Source organism: Podarcis pityusensis, assembly GCF_964106645.2.
Source record: "Podarcis pityusensis genome assembly, chromosome: 6".
Lineage (NCBI taxonomy): Eukaryota > Metazoa > Chordata > Lepidosauria > Squamata > Lacertidae > Podarcis > Podarcis pityusensis.
Genome location: NC_138030.1, coordinates 5241211 through 5265109, shown reverse-complemented (window position 1 = coordinate 5265109; position 23899 = coordinate 5241211). Strand labels below are relative to the sequence as shown.

Sequence of the window (23899 nt, the reverse complement as noted above, 5' to 3'; positions counted from 1 at the left end):
CGCGCACGTCGGCCTAAGAGGCGGGGCTTGTGCGTTTATGCGCGTCTTCGCGCGCGATGCACGCTGGGAATTGTAGTGCTGGGCCGGCAGACGACCTCGGAAGCCGCCGCGCCGCGCGGGGGAGAGGAGGACTGCGTTTCCCAGGGTGCCCTGCGCGGGGCGGCCTTTACCACAGCAGGAGGAGGAGGAGGAGGAGGGGTGGTACGAGGAAGGCGAGCAGCAGCCGTTGAAGGCGGCTTGGCTGAGGTAGCTCAGGTAAGTCGTGCGGCCTTCCTGCGACTCACCTGGGCAGGTGAGCCTGCCCCGCCCCGTCGACCGTTACTCTTCGGCGGCCGCGGGTGGAAAGAGGTGCCGGGGCTCACGCCCCAGCCGAGCTGCCTGGAGTTTCTCAAAGGGGGGCGCGGGGAAGCGCCTTCTGCGCATGCTCGGGTCCATTCAAGAGGGAAACACTTCGCACATGCTCAGAGGCCCCTCCTTGTCGACGTAAGAAGAGCTCTGCAGGATGAGGCCAGTGGCCCGTCTCTCGTTCCAGCCTCCTGTTCTCACGGTGGTCGACCCATAGCTGTCAACTTTCAGATTTGAAAATAAGGGATCAGCAGCCTCGAAGATAAGGAATCAGCAACCTCACCTGTCCTGGGGAGCCTCGAAAATAAGGGATCAGCAGCCTCACCAGTCCTGGGGACAGCCTACGGGGTATCTAATTATCCAGGATAGCAGCGGGAAACGGCGCTGGAATAAGGGAATTTCCCGCAAAAAAAGGGAAGGTTGACAGCTATGAGTCGGCCAGATGCCCATTATGGGGAACCAGCAAGCAGGATCCAAGCCCTCCTGTGGTTTCCACCAACTGGTACTCAGAAGCATGGAGGCAGAGAGCATCATGGCTAGCAGCCTTCAACAACCCCCTCCTCCATGGATTTATCTAATTCTCTTTAAAAGGCTTCCAGTTTGGTGGCCAGCCCTGCCCCCTGTGGCAGTGGGTACCACAGTTTAACTTTTTTGTTGTTTAGTTGTGTCCGACTCTTCGTGGCCCCATGGACCGGAGCATGCCAGGCCCTCCTGTCTTCCACTGCCTCCCGCAGTTTGGTCAAACTCATGCTGGTAGCTTCGAGAACACTGTCCAACCATCTCGTCCTCTGTCGTCCCCTTCTCCTTGTGCCCTCCATCTTTCCCAACATCAGGGTCTTTCCCAGGGAGTCTTCTCTTCTCATGTGGTGGCCAAAGTATTGGAGCCTCAGCTTCAGGATCTGTCCTTCCAGTGAGCACTCAGGGCCGATTTCCTTCAGAATGGAGAGGTTTGATCTTCTTGCAGTCCATGGGACTCTCAAGAGTCTCCTCCAGCTTACAAGTAAACATGTAATTTAATTCTGGACTGGTGACATGTTGGCAGAAAAACAGGCTAGCACCATCTGCAAGCCTTAGCCAAGTTACACTTTTCTACAGAAAATTAGACTCTTCTAAAGCTGCATAATTCAGGAGTTCCTTTTGCCAATTAATTGAAAACCTGATAAAACACAGGCAGATATGTCTTCTTAAGAGGCTATGGTAAAAGCCTCATGAAAATTGATAAGGGATAAGCCCATCTTTCAGTTTCATCCACCCAGTAACTCAACTCATCCTCCAGGGAAAGTCTTCAAAGTCCTCACAGACTCATGACATAATTCTATAATAAATAAACTGCAGCTATGTAGAAGAGTTAACTGCTTTTATAAATGCTTCCACATTGATAAGGGGTCTTCCCTTAGAACAAAGCCCTTTTGAATCCTCATGGGGAATTCCTGAGGGAATATTTGCCTGTTTGTTTGTTGGACTGTGGCCTTCTGAGGAGTATTGCCCTTGGAAATGCCCCCTGACCCTTTCAGGACTTGTGGGGAGAAAGAAAAAGAGTCTAAAGAGAGTCTTCTCTTCTCATGAGGTGGCCAAAGTATTGGAGCCTCAGCTTCAGGATCTGTCCTTCCAGTGAGCACTCAAGGCTGATTTCCTTCAGAATAGATAGATTTGATCTTCTTGCAGTCCATGGGACTCTCAAGAGTCTCCTCCAGCACCATAATTCAAAAGCATCCATTCTTCGGCGATCAGCCTTCTTTATGGACCAGCTCTCACTTCCATACATCACTAAGTTTAACTTTAGTGAAGTGCTTTTAAAAATCTGTCCTGAACCTTCCTACACTGCTTTCCTGGATACCTGCGAGTTTGAGTGTCACGAGAGAGGGGAGAAAACCTTTTTTTTCTCTGTCTGCTGTGTCCATGCCATGCATAGTTTTATAAGCTTCTATCCTGTTGCCTCTTGCTCACCTTTCTAAGCTGAAAAGTAAGAAACCTTTCTTCATAGGTTAGTTGCTCCATCCCCTTGATCATTTTGGCAGCCCTTTTCTGGTTCTTTTCCAACCTTACAGTAGCCTTTCTGAGCTTAGGGGGACAAAGCTTCAATTAAGTCTGCACTATAAATTTTTATAACAGTATTATGATATTGGCAGTCTTATTTTCAGTTCTTTTCCTATTCCTAGCATGGAATTTGCCGTTTCCATGACCACTGCACACTGGGTCAACAACTTTATGTATATCACACAAGTACAAGTATGTAAAAAGTGTAATGTAAATTCCTCCATTCCCCACTTTGTTGCTTCACATATTTGTTACAATGCCATGATTTTTATTTAATATATTTTTGAACCATTCATCCAAAGATCACAGAGCGTCCGTTATAAAAAGTGGATATGAGAGAGAGAGGTCCTGCCCCAAGGAGCTTACAGTCTTAAAATGTATTGCTGGGCTGATAAGGAGGAAAGGGGAGGGTAGATGGTCATGCAGAATTCAGTTCATCTTGTGGGGCTGGAAAACAAACACTGGGTCTGAGTCCTGCATCAAGTTCTGGTTGAGCTTAGAGGAGCTGACGAGGGGTGGGAAGCTTCAATATGCCTTGGACCTAGGGGGAGGAAATCCAATTAGCGTTGTCTATAATAAATCATTTAAATTAACTGACAAATTATTTACATAATTGAAAATTCAGCCCTTTTTAATGGACTGGGGAGCTTTCTCTGCTGTGCAGAGCCCTTTGTCCCACCTCACTAAATATTTGTTCCACCTGGGACCTTAACCCGGATGGAGATAGCTTAGCATCAATTGCAAGTGCTCTGGTAACCTCCCGTTTAGGCAACATAGAGCTCCAGTCTCCTTAGGATCACCTGTTTCACTGCATGTTTCCTGCAGTGTGGCTCAGCTGCCATACCTGCAAAAACAAAGTTCTGTTCAGGGATTGTATTATGATGACTATAAGTTATCAGTGCTTTAATGCACTGGGGGCACTCTTCCTCAGGGGACGATCAATTGTGATGTAAATCAGAAAACAGCGTTGCAAATAATTCAGCAGAAGTAACCAGCCTGCAAAAAGATACCTCCTTGCTTGCTCTGACACTTCACAAGCACACTCACTCACTTATTGCATGACATTACTTTCTTTTTTTCTGTGGCTACCACAGCATTTCTGTACACTCTGGGTTCCGTCACAGCGTCCCGTTTTGCCAGTAGCGGTTTAGTCATGCTGGCCCCATAACTGGAAAGCTGTCTGCAGACAAGCACTGGCTCCCTCGGCCTGAAAGCGGAAATGAGCACAGCACCCCATAGTCGAATTTGACTAGTCTTAACAGTCCAAGGGTCCTTTACCTTTTACCTTTGCCTTGAAGCTAGTGCTTCAAGGCTGTGATAAAAAGTGGACAACTTGCACTTTATAGAAATGTTTTAAATGCAACTTGTGCATTCCAAGTTTGTAGTCAGTACCTGTAATTAAAACATGATAATTCAGTGACTGCTCAGTCATGTACTTGTATTCATCAAATGAACTCACACCTAAAATAATGAATGATTTAATGGCTTTCTCTGTGGTGTAGTGGTTAAGAGCAGTAGACTCGTAATCTGGTGAACCGGGTTCGATTCCCCGCTCCTCCACATTCAGCTGCTGGGTGACCTTGGGCAAGTCACACTTCTCTGAAGTCTCTCAGCCCCACTCACCTCACAGAGTGTTTGTTGTGGGGGAGGAAGGGAAAGGAGATTGTTAGCCGCTTTGAGACTCCTTAGGGTAGTGATAAAGCGAGATATCAAGTCCAAACTCTTCTTCATCTTCTGTGTATGTAATTCTTGCAAAGCAAATCTAAGAATGCATGTACTCTTTTCACTAGATGCTAAACATAGTAAAATGTAAGAAAGAGACCGCAGGCTTATCTGCCTTGGTTCAGAAGGCTGATGTTATCTTTTTCAAATAAGGATATATCAAGAACTCTGGCCAAAAGTTTCAATATAAGGAATAATTCCTACTCAAGAGTTGAAATGAAAAACGTGTGTATTCTGCTAAGAATAACAGTTTGAAGCTAGTAGTAGATTTAAACACAACGTATAAGTATGATAGTTTTAAAGTAATGGTAAGTTTGGATACAACGTTTAAGTGCAGAAATAATGTCGTTTCAAATATACAATGATATAGTACAAAGGTACATGAAATACCAGTGCACATCAATTGTTTTATACAAGTCTCAATAGCAGTCAAAAAGAGTCCACAGAGAAACGCAAGAAAACTTGGATGCAATTATCTAAGACACATGTCGAAATAGAAACATAAAAGAACTAAATGATACAGACTTCCAACAGATTTATAGTCGTCAAAAAACCGAGCTGAAGAAGGCGTGTACTCCGAAACAGGGCCCTGTCCTGGTTACCACCACTGAGCCGTACATCTGATTCACACTCCGGATACTCCTTTTTGGCCCCATTTGATCCTTCATTCTTTATTCTTTATTCTAATTTTATATAATGTGGACTCTTAAAGGTCCACTTAAAGGTTGTATCCAACTTAAAGGTTGTATGCACTTAAAGGTTGTATCCAAACTTACCATTACTTTAAAACTATCATACTTATACGTTGTGTTTAAATCTATTACTAGCTTCAAACTGTTATTCTTAGCAGAATACACACGTTTTTCATTTCAACTCTTGAGTAGGAATTATTCCTTATATTGAAACTTTTGGCCAGAGTTCTTGATATATCCTTTTCAGTATCTTTTTCAAATAGGCTATATATGTTCATGGGGAAACTACACCACCTGCAGCTGGTTCTTTTTTCATTGTGTTTTTATTTTCTAGCCGACACTGTGGTTTTGAAACATCCTCCTACCTACACCACAAGAACGTTGGTGTTGTACTCAGATGAGGCTTACTGTAGCTGAGGGTTAAAATGGCCGGGTAGTTGTAAGCATGACGTTGGTGCGCTCCCTGCAGGACTGGTTGCCTTCCTTCCAGCAGGCAGGTAGCAGCTGACTTGACTACAGTCTGCATGATTGGCCCCTGCTCACATCAGTGAACATGTTTCCCCAAGGTGCAGAAAAGTCGTTCTTATGTTGTTTGGGCAGCATGCATAGGGCCTCAAGTCATGTCCTCCTGAGATGGGTCAGGAACATAATGTGCTTGTAGGGGGAGGACACATTTCTAGCAATCTAATATTTGATATTTTTGCTTGTAGGGTCAGGATGTATACACTGCTATCCGGGCTTTACAAGTATATGTTCCGAAGGGATGAATACTGTATCTTGATCCTCGGACTGGACAATGCTGGTAAAACGGTGTGTTCCAATGCTTGTTTGGTGGGGGAGGAAAGAGAACCCTCTCCTCTTCCTCACTAACTTGTCTGGTTTCATGTATCATGTAGCAATTTCCAAGGTGCTAGGTAAAATGAGTTAATCCCGAATTCTAATTTTAGGAGGATAAATCCTTCAGGCAAACAGCACACAATTAGCATCATTAGGTCAGCTGTCCAACCCCCCTCCCCCCCAGATCTTCATTGGTTTGAGTTTCTAGCAATTTTCTTTCATAATAATATTTTTGTTGCAAGCAGATATAAAATTAAGGGGCTCAATCGTCTTGGGTTTTGGTGGGTAAAAGTTTGCTCAGAATTCCTGTAGCAAAGGAATCCAGTGTTCCAAGAGCAGAAGGCAAGAAAGACCTACTGAACACTGTGGACTGTTTCATACAAGACTACAGTGGAAGGCAGGAGAAAATTGCTTGAACTTGGGTTGAGTCTGTTATGCCTGATTTTGGGTAATTGCCCCCCATCCACCCACTGCATTCCCATCCAGCATGGCCCATGATGTTTTGTAGGTTTCACTAACCCACTGAAGAGGGGTTTTTTTTGGGGGGGGGGTGCAGGGGGAAATGAAAGATCCATTGCATGAACTTGCTTTCTGCTCATACAGTGTTGGAGTAAAAAAAAAGGGTCTAAGGACTGCCAAACTCTGGCCTGGTTTGAAGTGGAAATGGCTTCGTGCAAACTCTGGGAGAGGAAGTTGTGGCTGCCTTGCTCCTTGGTCGTTCTGCTGTGCGCTGAGCTCAGTCATGGGTTGGCTTAGCATGGCATTTGAATCTGGGCTCGTGGTTTACAGACAAACTGTAAGACAAACCATGGCTTAGCTCAGTGAAGCAGCAGAATGATAGTTAGGGTGGGTTGTGACTGCACACCTCTGTCTTACTAATGCTTTATTCTGTCCCCGTGTTCTCGGTTATGGATCCCCACCACTCTTTTCCCGGTTTAAATGTTAAACTCCATAATATTCCATAAAAAGGAAATTCTTATTTCAGTGGAGATTATGTATTTCAGTGGAGATTATGTAAGATTGCTAATTTGGTCACAGAATTTTTCCTTGTTGGCTAGCAGCAGCTAGATTTGATTGATTGCAGAGCTATAAATCTTGGAATTCCAGTTTTACAATAAAGTTTTCCTGTGTCCCAGAAAGCACTTAGTTTAACGACCTGTTTTCCTTCTCCCTCCCCTGCTTCCATTTTTTCCCAGACCTTCCTTGAACAGACTAAAACAAGATTTAACAGGAACTACAAAGGAATGAGTTTATCCAAAATCACAACTACTGTGGGCTTGAACAGTAAGTGAATCTAGTTTGGTCAAGTGAAAATAAGGTTTAAATAAGAGTTTACCTTGATGGGGTGGGGAACTATTTAGAAAAGTTTAAAAAGGGAGTTTGAGCAGCTGCTTGAAGTATCCAAGGCCATGATATATGCATTCTGAAGATAACAGTGCTTCTCCTAAGACTGCCAGGGGGAAAAGAATACAGCTGTCCATTCACAGAGTTTTCTCTCTAGCCTATCCGATTTAATTAATGACTCTGCACTTTAACAATTTTTTTTTCATTGTGGGCACTGTCAACTCTCCCTCATTGCTTGCCCCCTATTCCTGCTTCAGGTTTCAAATGTTTTTCATTGGCTTTGGAGCAGTGGTTTTCAAAACCTCTCTTCCTAAGGAAATAAATCAAACTTCTATCTCACATTGAGGGGCCTCTGCATCTTGTGAAGGATTCTGGGTAGTTTTTCAGGGGTGCCTCTTGACAAACATCACCTCTGGGGGACTTTTGGATTTCTCTTTGTACAGAAAAAAGGCCCATGTTGGGTTATTGTCTGTCTTCTAGTTGGCACTATAGATGTGGGCAAAGCCAGGCTAATGTTCTGGGATCTTGGAGGACAAGAGGAGCTTCAATCTCTCTGGGATAAGGTAGGGATGACAGCTGTGTGTTCAGAAATGCCTTGCCATCTTAATAATGGTCCCTTTGAAATTTGTAGCAAGAGAGCTCCCCAGTTAATTGCGCTTTCCAATCAGTGTGGGCAGCACGCAAGGAGTTGGATCCAGACGAAGATCATTGAACTTGATCCTCACCGAAACCCAATAGGACAAGTTAATCATGACTTGACTTTTGATTTAGTGGGGAATGAAGATCCACAAAGTCTGGATTCAACCCAAAGTGTATTGGGACCATCAGACAAGACTTATGCAAGGATATAGACTATGCAAATGAAATGTCTTCTCTGTGCAATCCCACCAATTTCTTTATAATAGTGTGGGTTTCTGGGAGTTGAGGACTCTTTCATCCTAGAATTTATGTGAGCTTCAACAGTACAGGTTTGCCAGTGTTGCCTAGTGGTTAGGGTGTTGGACGAGCACTGGGGAAGCCTGGGTTCATATCTTCACTTAGCCATGGGCTAGTCACGACCTGTCAGCCTAACCTACCTGAGAGAGTTACTTGTGAGGATATCCCACACTGAGTTCAGGAAGGGAAAAGGCTAGATATAAATGAAGTCACTGTGTAATTGTAGCATGGAATCAGAGCCTAGTTCAGTTAAGAGCTTTGCAAGAACAATAAATAGCTTTTATCCAGGCTATCAAGTATTGAAAATGCAGTGTTGCTTTTTTTCTAATAAAAGTAAAGTTTTACTGTCCCCATGGTTTTGTTTTAATGACCCAGGAGAGCTTTATGTTTTTGTTCTGAAAACAGTCAATAGCCTTGTTGATGTCCATTGGTATGTATGTATGTATGCATGTATGTACTTATTTATATTTGTGTTTAACAAACTGTATAGATAGACTGTTTAATCCTGGGAATTTAACACCTGCTTGTTATGTGCAGTTAGTTTTCTTTCTGTGAGCCATTTATAGCTACATACTTTGTTGCACTCTTTTGCATAGCTGTCAACGTTTCCCTTTTTTTTAAGGGAAATTCCCTTATTCCGAATAGGATTCCTCGCAAGAAAAGGGAAAAGTTGACAGCTATGCTTTTGGCATATGTCTCTGGGGCATTAGTGCACACCTTTGGCTTCTGCTTGTAGCGCAGAGCGTTCTGAAAGGACTGTGTGCTTGCTAATTTGCAGGGAGTTAATTGTGCAGGCAACTGTCAAGCAGCTGGGCAGGATTAGGGTTTAGTTTCTTCTGTCCCTGCAGTCCCATGAAATAGGTGAGGAGAACAACTTGGTTTAGCTCCTATGTTATGTTTTCAGTATTATGCAGAGTCCCATGGCGTCATCTACATTATCGACTCCACCGATGAAGAAAGGCTTTCGGAATCAAAACGAGCTTTCGGTGAGCATGCGGGGAGTTTTCCTGGAATTCGTCTGTGTAGGGTGGGAGGGGCTTAAAACTGCTTGAAACAAGCAGAGTGTATTCCTGTGACTTTGCCAACCGCAAAGCAAAAGTCGAAGCCCCCAATTAAGTCCAGAGATGCCCTAGCAAAGATATGCGTTCTCCCTCTCCTTGCAGCAGAACGTCATTTTAAAGGTCAGTGCAGCTAGCTGGTTACGTGGTTGGCCTTTTCAACATAGCTTTCCAAATAATACGCTGTCATTTATTTATTTAAGAAATCTGTATATATTGCCATTCATCAAAAGGTCACTGGCTCTTTACAATACACATAATAAATTACAAATAAACACAGACTGTAATATTTGTACAATACGAAAACCTAAACCAGTAATATAAATAAAATTCAGAGGGTGGAATTCAGCTAGCAAGCTCCGCCACCCCACACAAGGACTTCTGTGTTGCAACAGGGCTTTCTCCCTCGCACATGCTTCCCAAAATTGGCTCTTGGGGTGGGAAAACACCTAGAGCAGCACGTGGGGGAAGGAGAAGACAGATTGTTCCGTGAGGCAAGCAGAAATACTTGTGCTGATGGACCAGTCTGCTTGGCGCTACGTGGACTTCTTCCCAGCAGCAGTCAACCCGACAATAAATTCCACAACTTACCCCCTGTGGAAAAAAAGACAGTCTAATAACTTCAGTTATTATCTACTTATTCCTGATGAGTTATTATCTATCTAGTTGTTACCTAGTTATTATCTACTCATTTCTGATAAAACGGAATACTTGTTTAACAGCTGTTTTATGAAAAATAGCGGGGGGGGGGGGGGAGAGAATCTGCAGCAGGATAGCTAAAGAGCCGAAACAGCGTGCAAATTCCCAGAGTTGCTAGTTTTCCTGGAACCCCTCGTTTAACTGTTTTACTCCAGATGTTCCCCTCGGCTGTGCATAGGCTACAGTTTAGTTGCGGACAATTGGATCAAAAGTGTGATATGAATGTGTAGGGGAATATCTAGGTTCCCTTACTGGAATAATAGCAATAATAGCAAGGCAATGAATCAATAAGCATTTGTTTGCACGTGCAAGGTGGGCAATCCCAGTGCAGAAGTCCCTGCGAAGGGTTCAAATGCAATACAAGTATAGATATAGCAGTGTAAAATAATCAAACCCACTCTTTAAGAACACAGTCTTAAAGCATCATTTCAGGAACACTAACCAATTAGCAGCTTGTACCTTTTTATATGCACATTTACTTCCCTTTGTTGCTACCCTATTTTACACAATCAGCCATTTTCATTGAAGCTTCTAAAGCATGATTAGTTGCATTCTCCTATCTTCTGATGTCTGCAAATGTTTTCTTATCTGTAACATAGCTTGATCGCTCCCTTTCAACCCTTTCAAATATGGCCTTGTTTTCTTTCCACCTAGCAGTTTCTCTTCAATACAGTTTAACTAAACGATTTAACTATTTCAGTCCCTACAAATGTCCTCTTGCCACTGAGTCCTTAGTGCAAAAGTGTTTTCATTCTGACATACACAGGATCTCTGTTAATGGCCTGTTCCAGAGAGGAACTTGTAGTCATTTTATTCCTCCCTGGTCTTCTTTTACTCCCATACTTCGCTGAGCTAAGTCAAGGTTCGGCTTAACTTGCCATCCAAATGTATGTTTGTGGTTAAGCTCACCTCCTTGACTACAAGCTGTGGCCTTGGATATAACCCAGTTCTCTTCTCCCTTTCATCTTCCTCACAGAGAAGATGGTAACTAGTGAAGTCCTGGAAGGTGTTCCATTGTTGGTTCTGGCGAACAAGCAAGACGTGGAGGTGAGATCATCATTTGTTTCAAAATCATTCCCAGTTAGTGGTGTTTTAAAATTTCTAATTAGTATTTCAGGACTACTTTTCTATTGCCTTCTTAAGTAGCTAGCAAAGTTGAGCACAGCTAAAATATAAAAGCAACAATAAGGGGGAAGAGAATGGCATAAGAACTTAGCAGCAACAAATCTATAAAATGGAACAGAAACTAGGTCCCGCTTTCCATAAGGATACATATGTCTTTTCACTGATACATAATTGGTAATCTCAGCCTGTCCCTCTCTGGCTGCTTCTGTGACTTTCTAGTTACCAGACATAGTTGCTGTGAGCTACACATTTCAGTAGCCTCCAGGAAATGTGACCTGAATATTTTCTGTCCTTCCCTGTGCATTTTGTATAAATTGGCTGGTGGATGTTTGTAGTGGTCTTATGTTAGGTGACCTCAAACCAGGAGAGGTGGTCTCAGGTGCAAAAAGCAACAACAATGTATTTTCTTGGAGGGGAGCTATCCTGGTCCGTCTTGCTCTTCCCATTGGCTCCAGAAAGTAGGGCCAAATACAGCTTTTTCTATCTCCTTCCATGGGAAGGAGTTGGTGTGCTGGGATTGTATGTGTTTGCCTGACAAGTGTGTTTTTGGTGACATAGGTATCAGTTTAAAAGGTAAAGGGACCCCTGACTATTAGGTCCGGTCGTGGCCGACTCTGGGGTTGTGGCGCTCATCTTGCCTTATTGACCAAGGGAGCCGGTGTACAGCTTCCGGGTCATGTGGCCAGCATGACTAAGCCGCTTCTGGCAAACCAGAGCAGCGCACGGAAACACCGTTTACCTTCCCGCCGGAGTGGTACCTATTTATCTACTTGCACCTTGACGTGCTTTCGAACTGCTAGGTTGGCAGGAGCAGGGACCGAGCAACAGGAGCTCACCCTGTCACGGGGATTCGAACCGTCGACCTTCTGATCGGCAAGTCCTAGGCTCTGTGGTTTAACCCACAGTGCCACCTGCATCCCCTAGGTATCAGTTTACTGCCCCATAACACAGGAAGCCAGCCTTCCAGTGGTGAGCATAAAAGCAGATGCATTCAGAGCAAAGTCTCTGGGAGGGAGAAACTGCTGCCCTCCAGTGTTTCTGGATCTGCACTCTAATCCCTGACCCTGAAGCTCAAATCTATCCCAGAGCTGATCTTTCTTCAGTTTTGGCTGAAGTGAACGAATATGCAAGAAAAGAGGCGTTGCATGCTAGGGGCAAGATATGTCATACTCTTTGATGCCCTGGCTGTGGTATCCAGCGTACTAGGAATTCTGATGTAGCCTGTCTTCCCTCCCCATGGCTGTGCTGGTTGGGGCTGATGGAAGTTGTAGTTCACAATATCTGGAAGGCACGGGTTGGGGGAAGACTGGCACTGTAGCTTTCATTAATCCCAACAGCTGCAGTGCCCGCACTCTGTCCTCTAGGGGGAGCCAGTCACTCATTGAAAACGGGATAGACCCTACAGTACTGTTAAGTTCTGCACCTTGAATGCACACACATAATTTGTGCCGGCGGATGTGCAGACTAATCCTGCCAAGACTCTCACTTCATGCACTTGATGGTTTGCAGTCCACAAGAGCTTATGCCAAATAAACAGGTCACCCAACTTAATGTGGCAACTAAAGGTCTTCAGAGTTCCGCTGCAGGAACCTTTATGCATACAGAAGTAAAATGTGCACATCGAAATCTCCGGGATGAAATGCATCTATCATCGAAACAAGGAGCAGCAGTCTTCTTATTCACCATAGCTCAAAGATTCTCAGCAGCTTGGGCAAACAGAGCAAACCTTTTTTGGAATTTCCTCTCAGAGGGGTGGTGGTGATTACTGACATACATACAAAGGAAACGCTACGTTTCTGGCACCATTTTTCCTGGCATTCCGCTTTCCAAATGCCTTTTGTCTAAAGGTTGTAGCTTGACTCAGTGGCAGTACTAGGTGGGTGCTGCCCAAAGAAGGTGCTTTGTGCAGTCTGGAATGTGGAAGCGAAAATTAAACGAAGAACTGGGTCATGCTTATGAATTCTTTTGTGCTTGCGTCAGATGTTCCGCTCTGGTTTATGTTACGCACGCTTCTGTAAAGAATTGGCGAAAGTGTTGCAACGAGTGCCTACGAGGGATGAATTCCGGCATCTGTGGAATGTGCCAGACTAGCGTGTGCCCTCACACCACAAAGAGACTTGCACAGAGCACTTTAGAGCGATCTCTGTTTCCTGTGGGGTGCCAGCCAAATTGCTAAGCCTGATGGGGGACTAAGGGTGGGCTTTAGCACATGGGTGCACGACTAAAGGAAATTCAACCGCATCCCTCCAAGCTTAAAAGTCTGCCGTTGCTGGGGCCTGCTCTATACCCGGAGCAAAAATGAGGTGGTGAAGTGGACAGGGTGCTATTTCTCCCATGTGAAGAGTGCCTCGCCCCCCTGCGATGAGTGCCTAGTCTGAAAAAAAACAACTTAACAAAGCAGGGAGAAAGAAGGTTTATTTTGGTTTTCACTGGAGAAAGAAGGTTTATTTTGGTTTTCACTAGAGGAACGTTCGAAACAAAAAACTATCCATCGCAATCTATTGAACACGATTCTGGGCTGCGCAGGTAGATCGAGGCTTGATTACACCTGAAAACAATTGGGCAAAGTTTCTCTTACTTCAGGGAGGTTCAGTTTGGAAACTCTCCTTTCGTCTCTAGCCATTCTGTTTGCTGGAACTGTTTCAGTCCCCCGCTGTCCTTTTGGGCGGCGGCGGTGGCTGCCCTCTCATCTGATCATCTAATGTCCAAACGCAGAAGCAGTGCCTGGCTGCAGCAGGTCTTGTGCCAAAGTTTTATACATTATTCCAGGATTCCAGTTGGCTGGTCAGATGCTTCATGAGGTTGAGAGCAGCGCTGTGTAGCTTTCCTTGGGTTGCATCCAGCAAAGCCGTCCCATTGGCATGAGGACTTCTGCCTGTGCAATGGGATTGTTTTCTACCTGTGCCACCCCCCGCTCAAAAGGATCTGCTCCAGAGAGTTGGGGAATCTCTATGTCAGACTCTAACCTGTCTTTTCCAGGCTTTATTATCTGTACAAACTATTTTACAGTGCAGAGCGTCGCAAGTCCATGTCTGCTCAGTTGCTAGCAGAATCTGGGAGTGGGCGGTCCTTATACCTTCCCCAGCATAACCGTCTTTTGACCCCCATCCTTCTCCTCCCCTCTCTGCGCGCAAACCTACTGCACAAAGTGGGCGTTGGCAAAGGGGAACTTGCCTCCCCCTCCACTTTGCTCAGGCTCGGTGTTGAGGCTCTCCCTAGCATCTTCTGATCCCTGCGTCCCTTCCCCACTGGCTTCCCTCCTCGCCAGAGGAAGAGCTGCTTCGCAAGATCTTCGGAGGCTCCCTGTAACACAACTGCTCTTCCGCCTCTTGCCTCTGAGCTGATGGCAGTTCCCTGACACTCTAGAACAGACTGAGGGCAGCTTATAGAGGAGAAGTCCTTGAACTAATGTGACATCTTGGTTGGATGCAGTCCCTTTAAAAAATAACAATGGTGCCCATTGCTAGCAAAGGCAAGAATTCTAGCTGCTTGCTCTCCTTGCCCAGGAGGCCTTTTCTTGCTGCTTCTGCTGCAGGGATCTCCACACAGGAACACATTTGCCAGGGACCAAGGTTAGCAGCCCATGACTCCCACCTTGTTCGCTATAGGAACTAAGGTGGGATTTCTTCCCCAACCAGGCGATGTCCTGATGTTTTGGACTACAACTCTCACCAGCCCCAGTGAATTGTCCAAAAAACCAAGAGTATGCGAAGCTGAGGAAGAATGGGTGAAATAGTGTTTTGGTTTTTTTACATATTGAGGTTGATGTTAACTGAAGAATGCTGCATCCTTAACAAAGCAACTTTTCTTAAACAAAAAAGAGCCAGTTGTATTTTTTAAAGAGACATCTTCCTTTATTTCTGTTTTTTTTTCTTTCGTGTTTTGGAAAGAAATTAAGAAAAATCTACTGTAGCCCTGACAGTGCTTTTCCAGGATGGGAGCCAAAAACAACAAAGGAACGAGGAATAAACAAACGAAATCATAAACTGTGTTCATCTAGAAGAAATTCTCAGTGAGCAATAAGTTGGTTTTATTAGGATCAAACAAAATAGTGCTGAGTAATAGTGAGCAACTTCCTCTGAATTCTTCTTCCTATTGGTGTTTTGCGGGGGGAGGGAGAAGAAAAAATAAAAAGATCGTCCCTGTTCTTGGATGATGTGGCACTTAATTTCCAACCGCTAGGTAGTGCTTTGATTGACTTCTTTTACAAACACAGCATCATCCAAAATTTTTCTCTGGCTTTGCTTATACAAAAGCTGCAATGTTATTTTTTACTTCTGTTTCTGGCCTCAGAAGGAGAAGCCATGTGCTTCACTTAAGGCTGGAGACAGATCTGGCTAACGACTGAGGTTTATATTATTATTTTAATGGGGGGGTGTTATCCTACCCTTCACTAAAAGAAAGCAGGACAGGTCCCAGCAAACATATTAATAAAATTAATCCAACACATCCAGATCAGAGTCAGATTAAAGCGTAGCCATGCATTTCTCCATCTTTCACAAACTTAACTTTTGAAAGCAAACTGATCTTCAGAAGACCTGGGCAGGAAGCTTCAGCAATAGCTTATTCTAGCACCAACATGGGGTTCTGTATTCAGCATTATCCATATATCACTAGGCCATAAGGACCTCCCTGGCAGATCTCAACTTGTGAGCAGGATAGCATCCTCCCTTCAGATAATTCGGTCCCAAGTCTTTAGGGCCATATAGAGAAAACATTGAACTGGGCTCAGTAATGAGTTGGCAAACAGTGCAGATCTTTGAAGGGTGGTCTTCAAAAATTGGTGTCAGCCATTCATTCATTCATCTCAGGATCCTTGGTGTAGCCTCGTATCAACAGCATTTAGAGACTATTTCGATTAGAGTGCATGCTCTCTCTATCTTGAGACCTAGTATTAATGCAAGCTATTAACGTTAATTAATTAATGCAAGTATTAATGACTTCAACATCCAGCATATAACACAGTTGCCTAATGTTATTCATCACAATTTCCCCATTTCACAATAATGATTAATTAGCTCAGGCATCAAACCTGCTGAATGCGTCAAATTAAAAATACTTGACCGGTATTTGACTTTTCAGTTGAGCAGATTGTTTTTTACTGGTCAAATGCCCAATTTCTCATTCCCTCGTGACTCCCAGGCCACTCCATCCCTATCCATTTATAGCTGACAACCTTCGACTTGCCATTACTTGGGAGTTTGCTGAGGCTCCACCTCTCTTGTCTTGCAAAGGAGGTTGGGGGGGGGTGCCAGGGCCACTGAAAGCCATAGATAAGTGGTTCAGCATCTGTATTGCATCATCATCATCCTGCCTTTTCCCCAACAAGATTCAAGACAACTTACAGCTAAGATAGACACAGCTAAAAACTTACGAAAAGGCAATAATTAAAAAACAATTAAAACATAAGTCCAATTAAAATATAGACATTTTTTATTATTATTACATAGAAAAGATCACATACAAAATGTCCCCGGTTCAAATCCATGGCATATCCTGGCAGGGCTGAGAGAGGCTCTCTCTAAATCCCTTTTCAGTGTAGACATGATGGGGTTAATTGAGCCCATAGTCTGCCTCTGCAAAAGGCAGCTCCCTCTGTTCCTAGGGCCCCAGACGCCCTGCTCTATCTCCGTATCTTTTGATGTCAGGAGCTGGAGTGAGGCGTGGGTCAGCAATAAAACGATAAAAGCACCCAATGTCAATCAAGTTAAATCTTTATTCCAGGAAACAAAAGAGTGCAGGCCTGGGGAGCCCAGCAACCCTTCCCAGTAGGTCTTGCCCGAATGAGGCAGTTGCGAGGACTGAAGGTCTGTGTCTTCCCACTGCTCCCTAAGACTCCTCCCCATCCCAGGTCCTTCCCTAGCAATCTCCGCTCCTTCATCTAGTCCCTCATTTCTCTGCCCTCTTCATTCCTCTACTTGTTCTGGGAGACCGGGGGGGGGGGAGAGAAGCTGGTCGCAGCAGGAGGGGGAGATTCCCTGGATTCTTCAGCATCCTATCTCATCTCTGTCTCCTGGCCTTCCTCCTCTCCTGCCTTTGGGTCTAGACCAGGGGTCAGCAAACTTTTCAGCAGGGGGCCGGTCCACTGTCGCTCAGACCTTGTGGGGGGCCAGACTATATTTTGAAAAAAAATTATAATGAACGAATTCCTATGCCCCACAAATAACCCAGATTTTGAATAAAAGCGCACATTCTACTCATGTAAAAACACCAGACAGGCCCCACAAATAACCCAGATTCATTTTAAATAAAAGGACACATTCTACTCATGTATAAACACGCTGATTCCCATACCGTCTGCAGGCCGGATTTAAAAGGCGATTGGGCTGGATCCGGCCCCCAGGCCTTAGTTTGCCTACCCATGGTCTAGAGCAGCCTTTCTCAACCTGTGGGTCCCCAGATGTTGTTGAACTACAACTCCCATCACCCCTAGCTAGCAAAGCCAGAGCTCAGGGATGATGGGAGTTGTAGTCCAACAACATCTGGGGACCCACAGGTTGAGAATCGCTGGTCTAGAGACTACCCTCTGGCACAGCCGCCTCCTGTTCCCTAAACCCTAGTACCTTTTCAGCTTCCGACACTTCCTCCTCCCAGTCTGCTCCCTCTTCTCCCTTTGACTTCTCGATGTCGTCCCACCACCACCAATCCCCTGGCTCTGAGTCTTCTTCCCTTGGGGGTTCCCCAGCTGCTGCCTCCCACCAGTCCCCTTCATCCAGCCGGTCCATAACAATTGACCAGCCTGCTCCTCTGTAACAGTTGCTTTGGGGAGTGCCAGGACCTCCTCTGAAGACAATTCCTCCAGGCAGTTAAGGATGCTGCAAATGATGTGCAAATCTCCTTTGGAAGGTTCCGCCTGCTATCTTGGTTCAAAATGGTGTCTCATTAGAGCAAAACATAGACCCAGACCTGCTCCTCGATCTCAGGGCCCGTATCGTCAAAGTTTGCTGACAATATATGAAGAGTTGTCTGAATGTATAGAGAACAGGCGGGCAAACAACTTTCCGAGCTTAAAAGATTTAGTGCTGTTGAGTCCAGAAGCCCTCAGGCACACAGCTGTGTTAATGGATCTGCCTGGGAAAGGTTTCCTAAGGATTGTGCAATATTTAATATGCAGCATGCTGGTTCTTTTACAGGGACACCTTTGTGCTCTTGTGTACTTATTGTTACAACGTCATGCTGCTCCATTAGCTAAGTGGGGCCGGTTCCCATCCCTTTGTCCTTAGATGACCTGGACGCTTTTACGGGAAAGAATGTTTTAGACTTGAGTTCCAAGCATTCTGTGTCAACCCCCCCAGCACACAAACACTACAAAGATGATATCTGCAAGACCACACACAGACTTAAGAGACGGACGCAGGAGCCTATCCGGTCTCCTTTGGCATTCAGAGTTCTGGTTTTTAAAAAAGCCAAGCTGTTTAGTATCCATATACCTATACTTTGCCGGCATGAACCTGTTCATGTGGAGGTCCTGCCCTGTATTCTGCAGTTATTGAGTGCACTGCTGGTTGAGTACTCTGCCAGGGAGGTGCCCCCCAGACTTCGGAAGATCTGTCGGACTCCACCATCTTCGCCCCTTTTTAATGGAAAACAACATTGTTCCATAAAATCTGGCAGCGGCCGTGGCCTTGGAAGGCTTTAAAAAGGAATTGGATAGATTCGTGGTGAAAGAGAAGTACATCAGTGGCTGCTACTCGTGCTGGCAGTGTTATGTAGTGGTTAGAGTGTGGGACTAGGACCTGGGAGACTGGGATTCAAATCCCCACTCAACCATGAAGCTCACTGAGGGATCAGCCAATGTATTTCATCCTGAGCTACCTCACAGGGTTGCGGTGAGGATAAAATGGGAGAGGGAGAGAAGTATGCAGGTGGGGCAAAAATGCAGTTAATTACCGTATTTTTCGCTCTATAACACGCACCCGACCATAACACGCACGTAGTTTTTAGAGGAGGAAAATCCGTAGGCATGCCACCCGTAGGCATTCCCTCCATAACACGCACAGACATTTCCCCTTACTTTTTAGGAGGAAAAAAGTGAGTGTTGTGGTGCAAAAAATACGGTAACTAATTCTGTGGATCCAGAGGCAGCATGAGTAAAGCTGTACTGTAGCCCATAGCAGTTCATGCCACAATAAATGGATTGGCTCCTAGCTGATCTTGGCGTATTACATTGTTTTGTTAATTATAGCATTTAGTTCAACATTTACTACTAGCTCTGGGCACGTGACATTTGCCTTTCCCCTTTGCAGCGAGGGCTGTTTGTGCTGCGCTGAAGAATGGGTCTCGTTTACCTCTGGAGCCAGACCCAAACCCCACTCTGGGCCCTCTCCACCCGAGTTTCAGCAAGATGGCTTAGGCTAGACCGAGAGTGTGTATATAAGGGAATGGCAAAAGTGCTTTGCATTTTCCACGAGCAATCAAAATCTCAGGGAAGTATCTCACCAAAACCCGTCTGCTGGGTTTTTGTCTTGGTTCCTGAGCCTCTTCCAAACATTGCTTTCTTCCACGAATGCATGATGCCTGCTATCTTCGTTATGTTTATTACGTCGTCCTAATTGAATACCCAGGGGACTTAGCCATCTCTGTCCTAAGGCAGTTCACTGGAGATCCTTCGGTACAAATCCCTCTCAGTAATTATTGCTTCATGGACCTCTTCCTGCTGTTTTGGAACTCTGGAATTTTCCCCAATGATGACATTGAACTTAAACACAAATGGCTTAACTTAAATGGCCAAGCAGTAACGCAACTTTGCGCAGATGTGGACGATTCCTCCTCTTTATAATCCCAGCAATCTGAAAACAACTGAGGAAGTTTCTTTTAAAACATCTTACTCGTATTTCCTTATCTATTGCTCAACCCTGGTACTATATGTTTGATTTACCACTTATTCGTAAATCCCTGTTTGTCTCCCAGCAGCTGCGGTTTAAGTGTGGGCTGGAACAATTCAGACACATTTTTAAAAAGTGAACAAAAAAAAGCATGGTGCTTTTAATTACTAGTTTTTATCCCTTACCTGTTTTGAGTCTTACGTGCTCCATTTATCCGCGTGTTTTATCTTGTGCTGGTCTGTGACCGAAATATAGTTTGACACTGATACCTGTAATATCTCTGGCAACTTAACTACAGCCCTCAAGAGCCTGCCCAAATAAAACACTGTGAGAATTGCTGTAAGGATGGCAGAAGTAACGTCTGCGCAGCATTTTGAAAACTTAACTTGGCGTTTGCACATATAGCTTAAAATCATCAGTTTCATTTGGATACTTGTTTAAACATATGGACTGTGTCTGTTAAACTATACTTTGAACTCAGGGTCGATGGAACATTTTTATTGTTAAAGTCAGCTGACATTGTTTCGTTTTCCCCGTCTTATTTGCCTAAATAAAAGGTGCATTAAAAATAAAAAGTTGGCGCACACATTTGCAATGTGCACTGACAGGGTTCTGGGCTATTAGGAAACATGAAAAAGCAGAGTTCCCGGTTGCATGGCGCTCTGACGCCACATGCGCATTTGTTTACAGATGTCCTTGTTTCTGCAGAGAATAGCCTTAATGACTAAAAGGGGCTTAGCATTACATTGCTTCCTAAATATGAGCAGACTCACGCTTTGGCTAGGCTTCTGAGTAAAGTAGAGTTGCACAGTTCTCTCTGCGGCTTGTGTCTGGCAGTGAGTCTGGCCTAGATGATTTTCAGGTCCTTAGAGTTTGGCTCGGCGCATAAGCTGATCCAATATATCTTGCCCTGGCTTCCACGTCCAGGGAGACTCGCTGTAGGTGAGCGAAGGAGGTGCTTTGTAAAAGGACAAACCTCTGACAGTTACTCCCTCGTTTACTCCTGCAGAGCTGCCTGTCCATCCCTGACATCAAAACGGCTTTCAGCGACTGCATCAACAAAATCGGGAAGAGAGACTGCCTGACCCAAGCCTGCTCTGCTCTGACAGGGTAAGTGGCCAAGGGCAGTCCATCAGTGCTCTGGTGCAAAGCAGCAACAAAAGAGGGTGCATGTCCCGGGTGGATGCCGTCATAGGCTGGAGAAGTACGAAGACGGAATCCTTCCACTCTATCATGGTATAGAGAGGAAATACCAGCCCTGGCCTGTGGTTGCACCGTCTACCCTTGAGGTTGAGGGGGAGGCCTGTTGCCAGATTGCCTTCTGACCGCACCAAAAGAGGTGGCTTACATGGGAGGCTGCCTCCTTGAGGCTGATGAGGCATAGCGGCTGAAGCTTCATCCGATCTCAGCCACAAAATTCGCTAGCTGGCCCTTAAGATCGCCGGGCGACCTGTGTGAGCTGGCAAGGAGTGGCAGTGCTGAGCTACAACAACAGTCGGGAGGCAAACCCTGGCAAAGAACAAAGGAGTGATTAAACCAGGCTTATGAACAAGCTGGCAAAAGTGGGAAGCCCACAGAAATACCGACTAGCCTGCCTTTGTGTGCACGCTGCAGAGAAGGGGAAGCCAGCACTGACGCACCACCGGGGTGCCTTTGGCAAAGGGACAAAGGGTTCTGTCAGATGCTGTTGGTGGTTCCTCGTGAGTAAGCAGGCAGGACTCCGACCTGTCTCCGACAGATTTTATTGGTGCAAACTATTTACAGTGCAGAACCACAAAGTTCATGTCCATCTTAGTCACTTGCAGAATCCGGGAGTGGTCCCTTCCGGTTCCCCCCTCCCCCAGCATAAGAACTTAGACATCCCAAATCTCCACCTCCCCTCCTTCCGTTTCATCCCTCTGTGCAGGCTGGGCGATGGAAATGGCATGTGTGCCTCCTGGCCAGCCGGGCTAGGAGAGGTGCTTGGACTCTCAGCAGCCTCTTCAAGCCCTCTCCTCGCTTGGCTGGCCCCTTCCCTCTACTGGAGGTGTGGCTTTACTCGTGGCTGGACGATGAGCTGCTCCTCAGAAGCGTCGGAGGCTCTCTGTATCCCGCTGCCTCCCTTCCCTGTTCCGATGGCAGTCCCCTGACAGGTTCCATCTCCTTGGCCGCCAGCCTGCTGTGTTTCTGTCCTTGTTGCGGAATATGAAACCTCCCTTCCTCCAGGGCTCACAATGGAAACCTAGAGGGCTGGCAGCGAAGGAAGAGAGAAACCTGGGCTTCCCTCACCTATTCCTGCCCTCACCTGCACTGACTTCCTGGCCACCTGTGGCTACCCAGCAAGGTGACCTCGAATGAAAATGACCCAGCCTGTGATATGCAACCTTTTAAGTTGCATGACCTGGAGCATCAAGAGCCCCTGTGTCATGTTATCCTAATATTATTATTATTATTAGAATTTATATAGCGTGTTTGCTCTCAAAATGCACCCTTCTGCAGCATAGATGTAGACAGCAGGAGATGGGAAAGGGAAGGGGCTATGGGGAGACCCTAGACCCATGATTCCCAAATTGGGAGGTACCTGGGGGGCGTGTTCCTCTAGGGGAGTGCTGGAAGTGTAAATGACAACCAGACTTTGAAAAGCTGGTATCAAGCTTACCGGTTTTGTTAAATGAATAAAACTAAATAATTTTAATTGGGTTTTGAATAAATGAGCAATGAGTTGTTACTGTATTGAATTTTAAGTGTTGTCATCTTCCTTAGTGGGTCATGCAAACCGCTGTTCTGAATAATGCTTTTTAATAGGGTGGGGTGGGGGATGAGTTTATGGAACCAAGGGGGTGGTAGCGTCAAAAGGTTTGGCCTCACTGCCCTAGAGAGTGATGGGAAGGATTTCTGAAGGCAGAAGGAACACTGCAAAGATGGGGCTGATAAGTGGTGGCCTTTTCTTTTTTTGTGTGTCCTCAGGAAAGGGGTGAACGAAGGGATCGAATGGATGGTGAAGTGCGTGGTGAGGAATATCCATCGCCCCCCCAGGCAGAAGGACATCACGTAAAGGACCACTGAGGAACTGAGCACTGGACACCTTTGTCCCGCACAGACTCACGGCTCTTTCTCTATCTTTCTCCCTCCCCACCCTCTCTCTTCCACCCCCCCCCCCCCCAGAGATCTGGCCTGGGCTCAAGGCATGAATGTCCTCTTTTGGTGTCTCACAAGAGAACTCCTTGATGGGAGAAGTCAGACTGAAGTCTTTACCCTGTGCTCTCTCCTGAGCTCTTAAGGGGTGTGACCATCATCAGCTGTGCTTGTGCACCTGCGCACTGTAAGAGCGCAGGCCTTGAGCTCCTTCTGTGTCGCTTTTAACCTGTGGAATTGACTGAAGGTCCTTGCAATGGCTAATCGGATGGAAATCGGTGTTTGGATTCGATTGGGAGGGGGAGAGCAGGGACTAACATCCCTATTTGCTGTTGGAAGTTGCCTTCCCAAATCCAGAATTGCATTGACGGGAGACCCAAGGGTGTTTGTAAGGCAAAGAGGGGTTTGGTGTGGGAGATGACGGTTCCTTTGTAACAAAGAGAACATGTCACAAATCCTACGGTGGGACTGAGGCATCACTGGGGCTAACGGGGAGTTGTGGTCCACAATGTCTGAAGGGCACCAGCTTGGCTGAAACTGCTGTATAGGGTCAAAATTGATTTTTGGGGGGTCTTATATTTCCAGTTTGTTTTGCTGATTGATCTGCAGCATTGCAGAGACCAAAAGCCAAAGCCTGCCCTGTGACGGTGTGCTCCCACAGTGGTCTTTGCTAGAGGGAAGCTGCCTTCGGAAGACATTTTCTCTCTTGTCTCAGTCAAATGAAGAAAATGGTGGTTCTTCTGTATCTGGCTGGCACTAAGATGCTCTGTGCATTTCCCCGGGAGTCCAGGGAGACCATACAGGGATTGTTGTTTCAATAAAAGTTTCATATTCCTCTGTACAACTTTGCAGAATTCATGGCTACGTCTCTCTGGCAGAGCTGCTCAAAATATCCCTTCTTATGAATGAAAGTTGCTCGCCCCAGCCTTTGCAGCTTCTGACTCCTGCTTTGCCTAGATTATTCATTCATTTGTGATGCAAATGGCCTCTGAAACGCCCTCTCTCTAGGGCAGCTTTTGCTATGCTGGCTCGGCCTGATGGAAGCTTTAGTGCAGGGGTCGGCAACCTAAGGCCCATGGGCCACAGGTGGGCCACGGGGGTCATTTAACCAGCCCACGAGCTGTCCCTGAACCGAGTTGCTCGCTTTGCGAGTCCCCGCACGCTG

At 45.7% G+C, this 23899-nt stretch overlaps 1 protein-coding gene across 2 annotated transcripts; it reads left to right on the top strand.

Annotated features, from left to right (window-relative positions):
* Window positions 1-112: 112 nt before the first annotated feature.
* Window positions 113-23578, top strand: ARFRP1 (ARF related protein 1). Of its 2 annotated transcripts, none has more exons than XM_081011638.1 (8): window positions 113-255; window positions 5507-5606; window positions 6830-6917; window positions 7458-7540; window positions 8818-8899; window positions 10647-10717; window positions 20630-20730; window positions 22567-23578. In XM_081011638.1, exons 2-8 carry the CDS (start codon window positions 5514-5516, stop codon window positions 22652-22654), a joined length of 606 nt encoding a protein of 201 aa, XP_080867764.1. In that variant the 5' UTR covers window positions 113-255; window positions 5507-5513; the 3' UTR covers window positions 22655-23578. The 2 variants fall into 2 exon arrangements, with proteins under 2 accessions (XP_080867764.1, XP_080867765.1); XM_081011639.1 differs by lacking the exon at window positions 113-255 and adding an exon at window positions 472-547.
* Window positions 23579-23899: the final 321 nt, after the last annotated feature.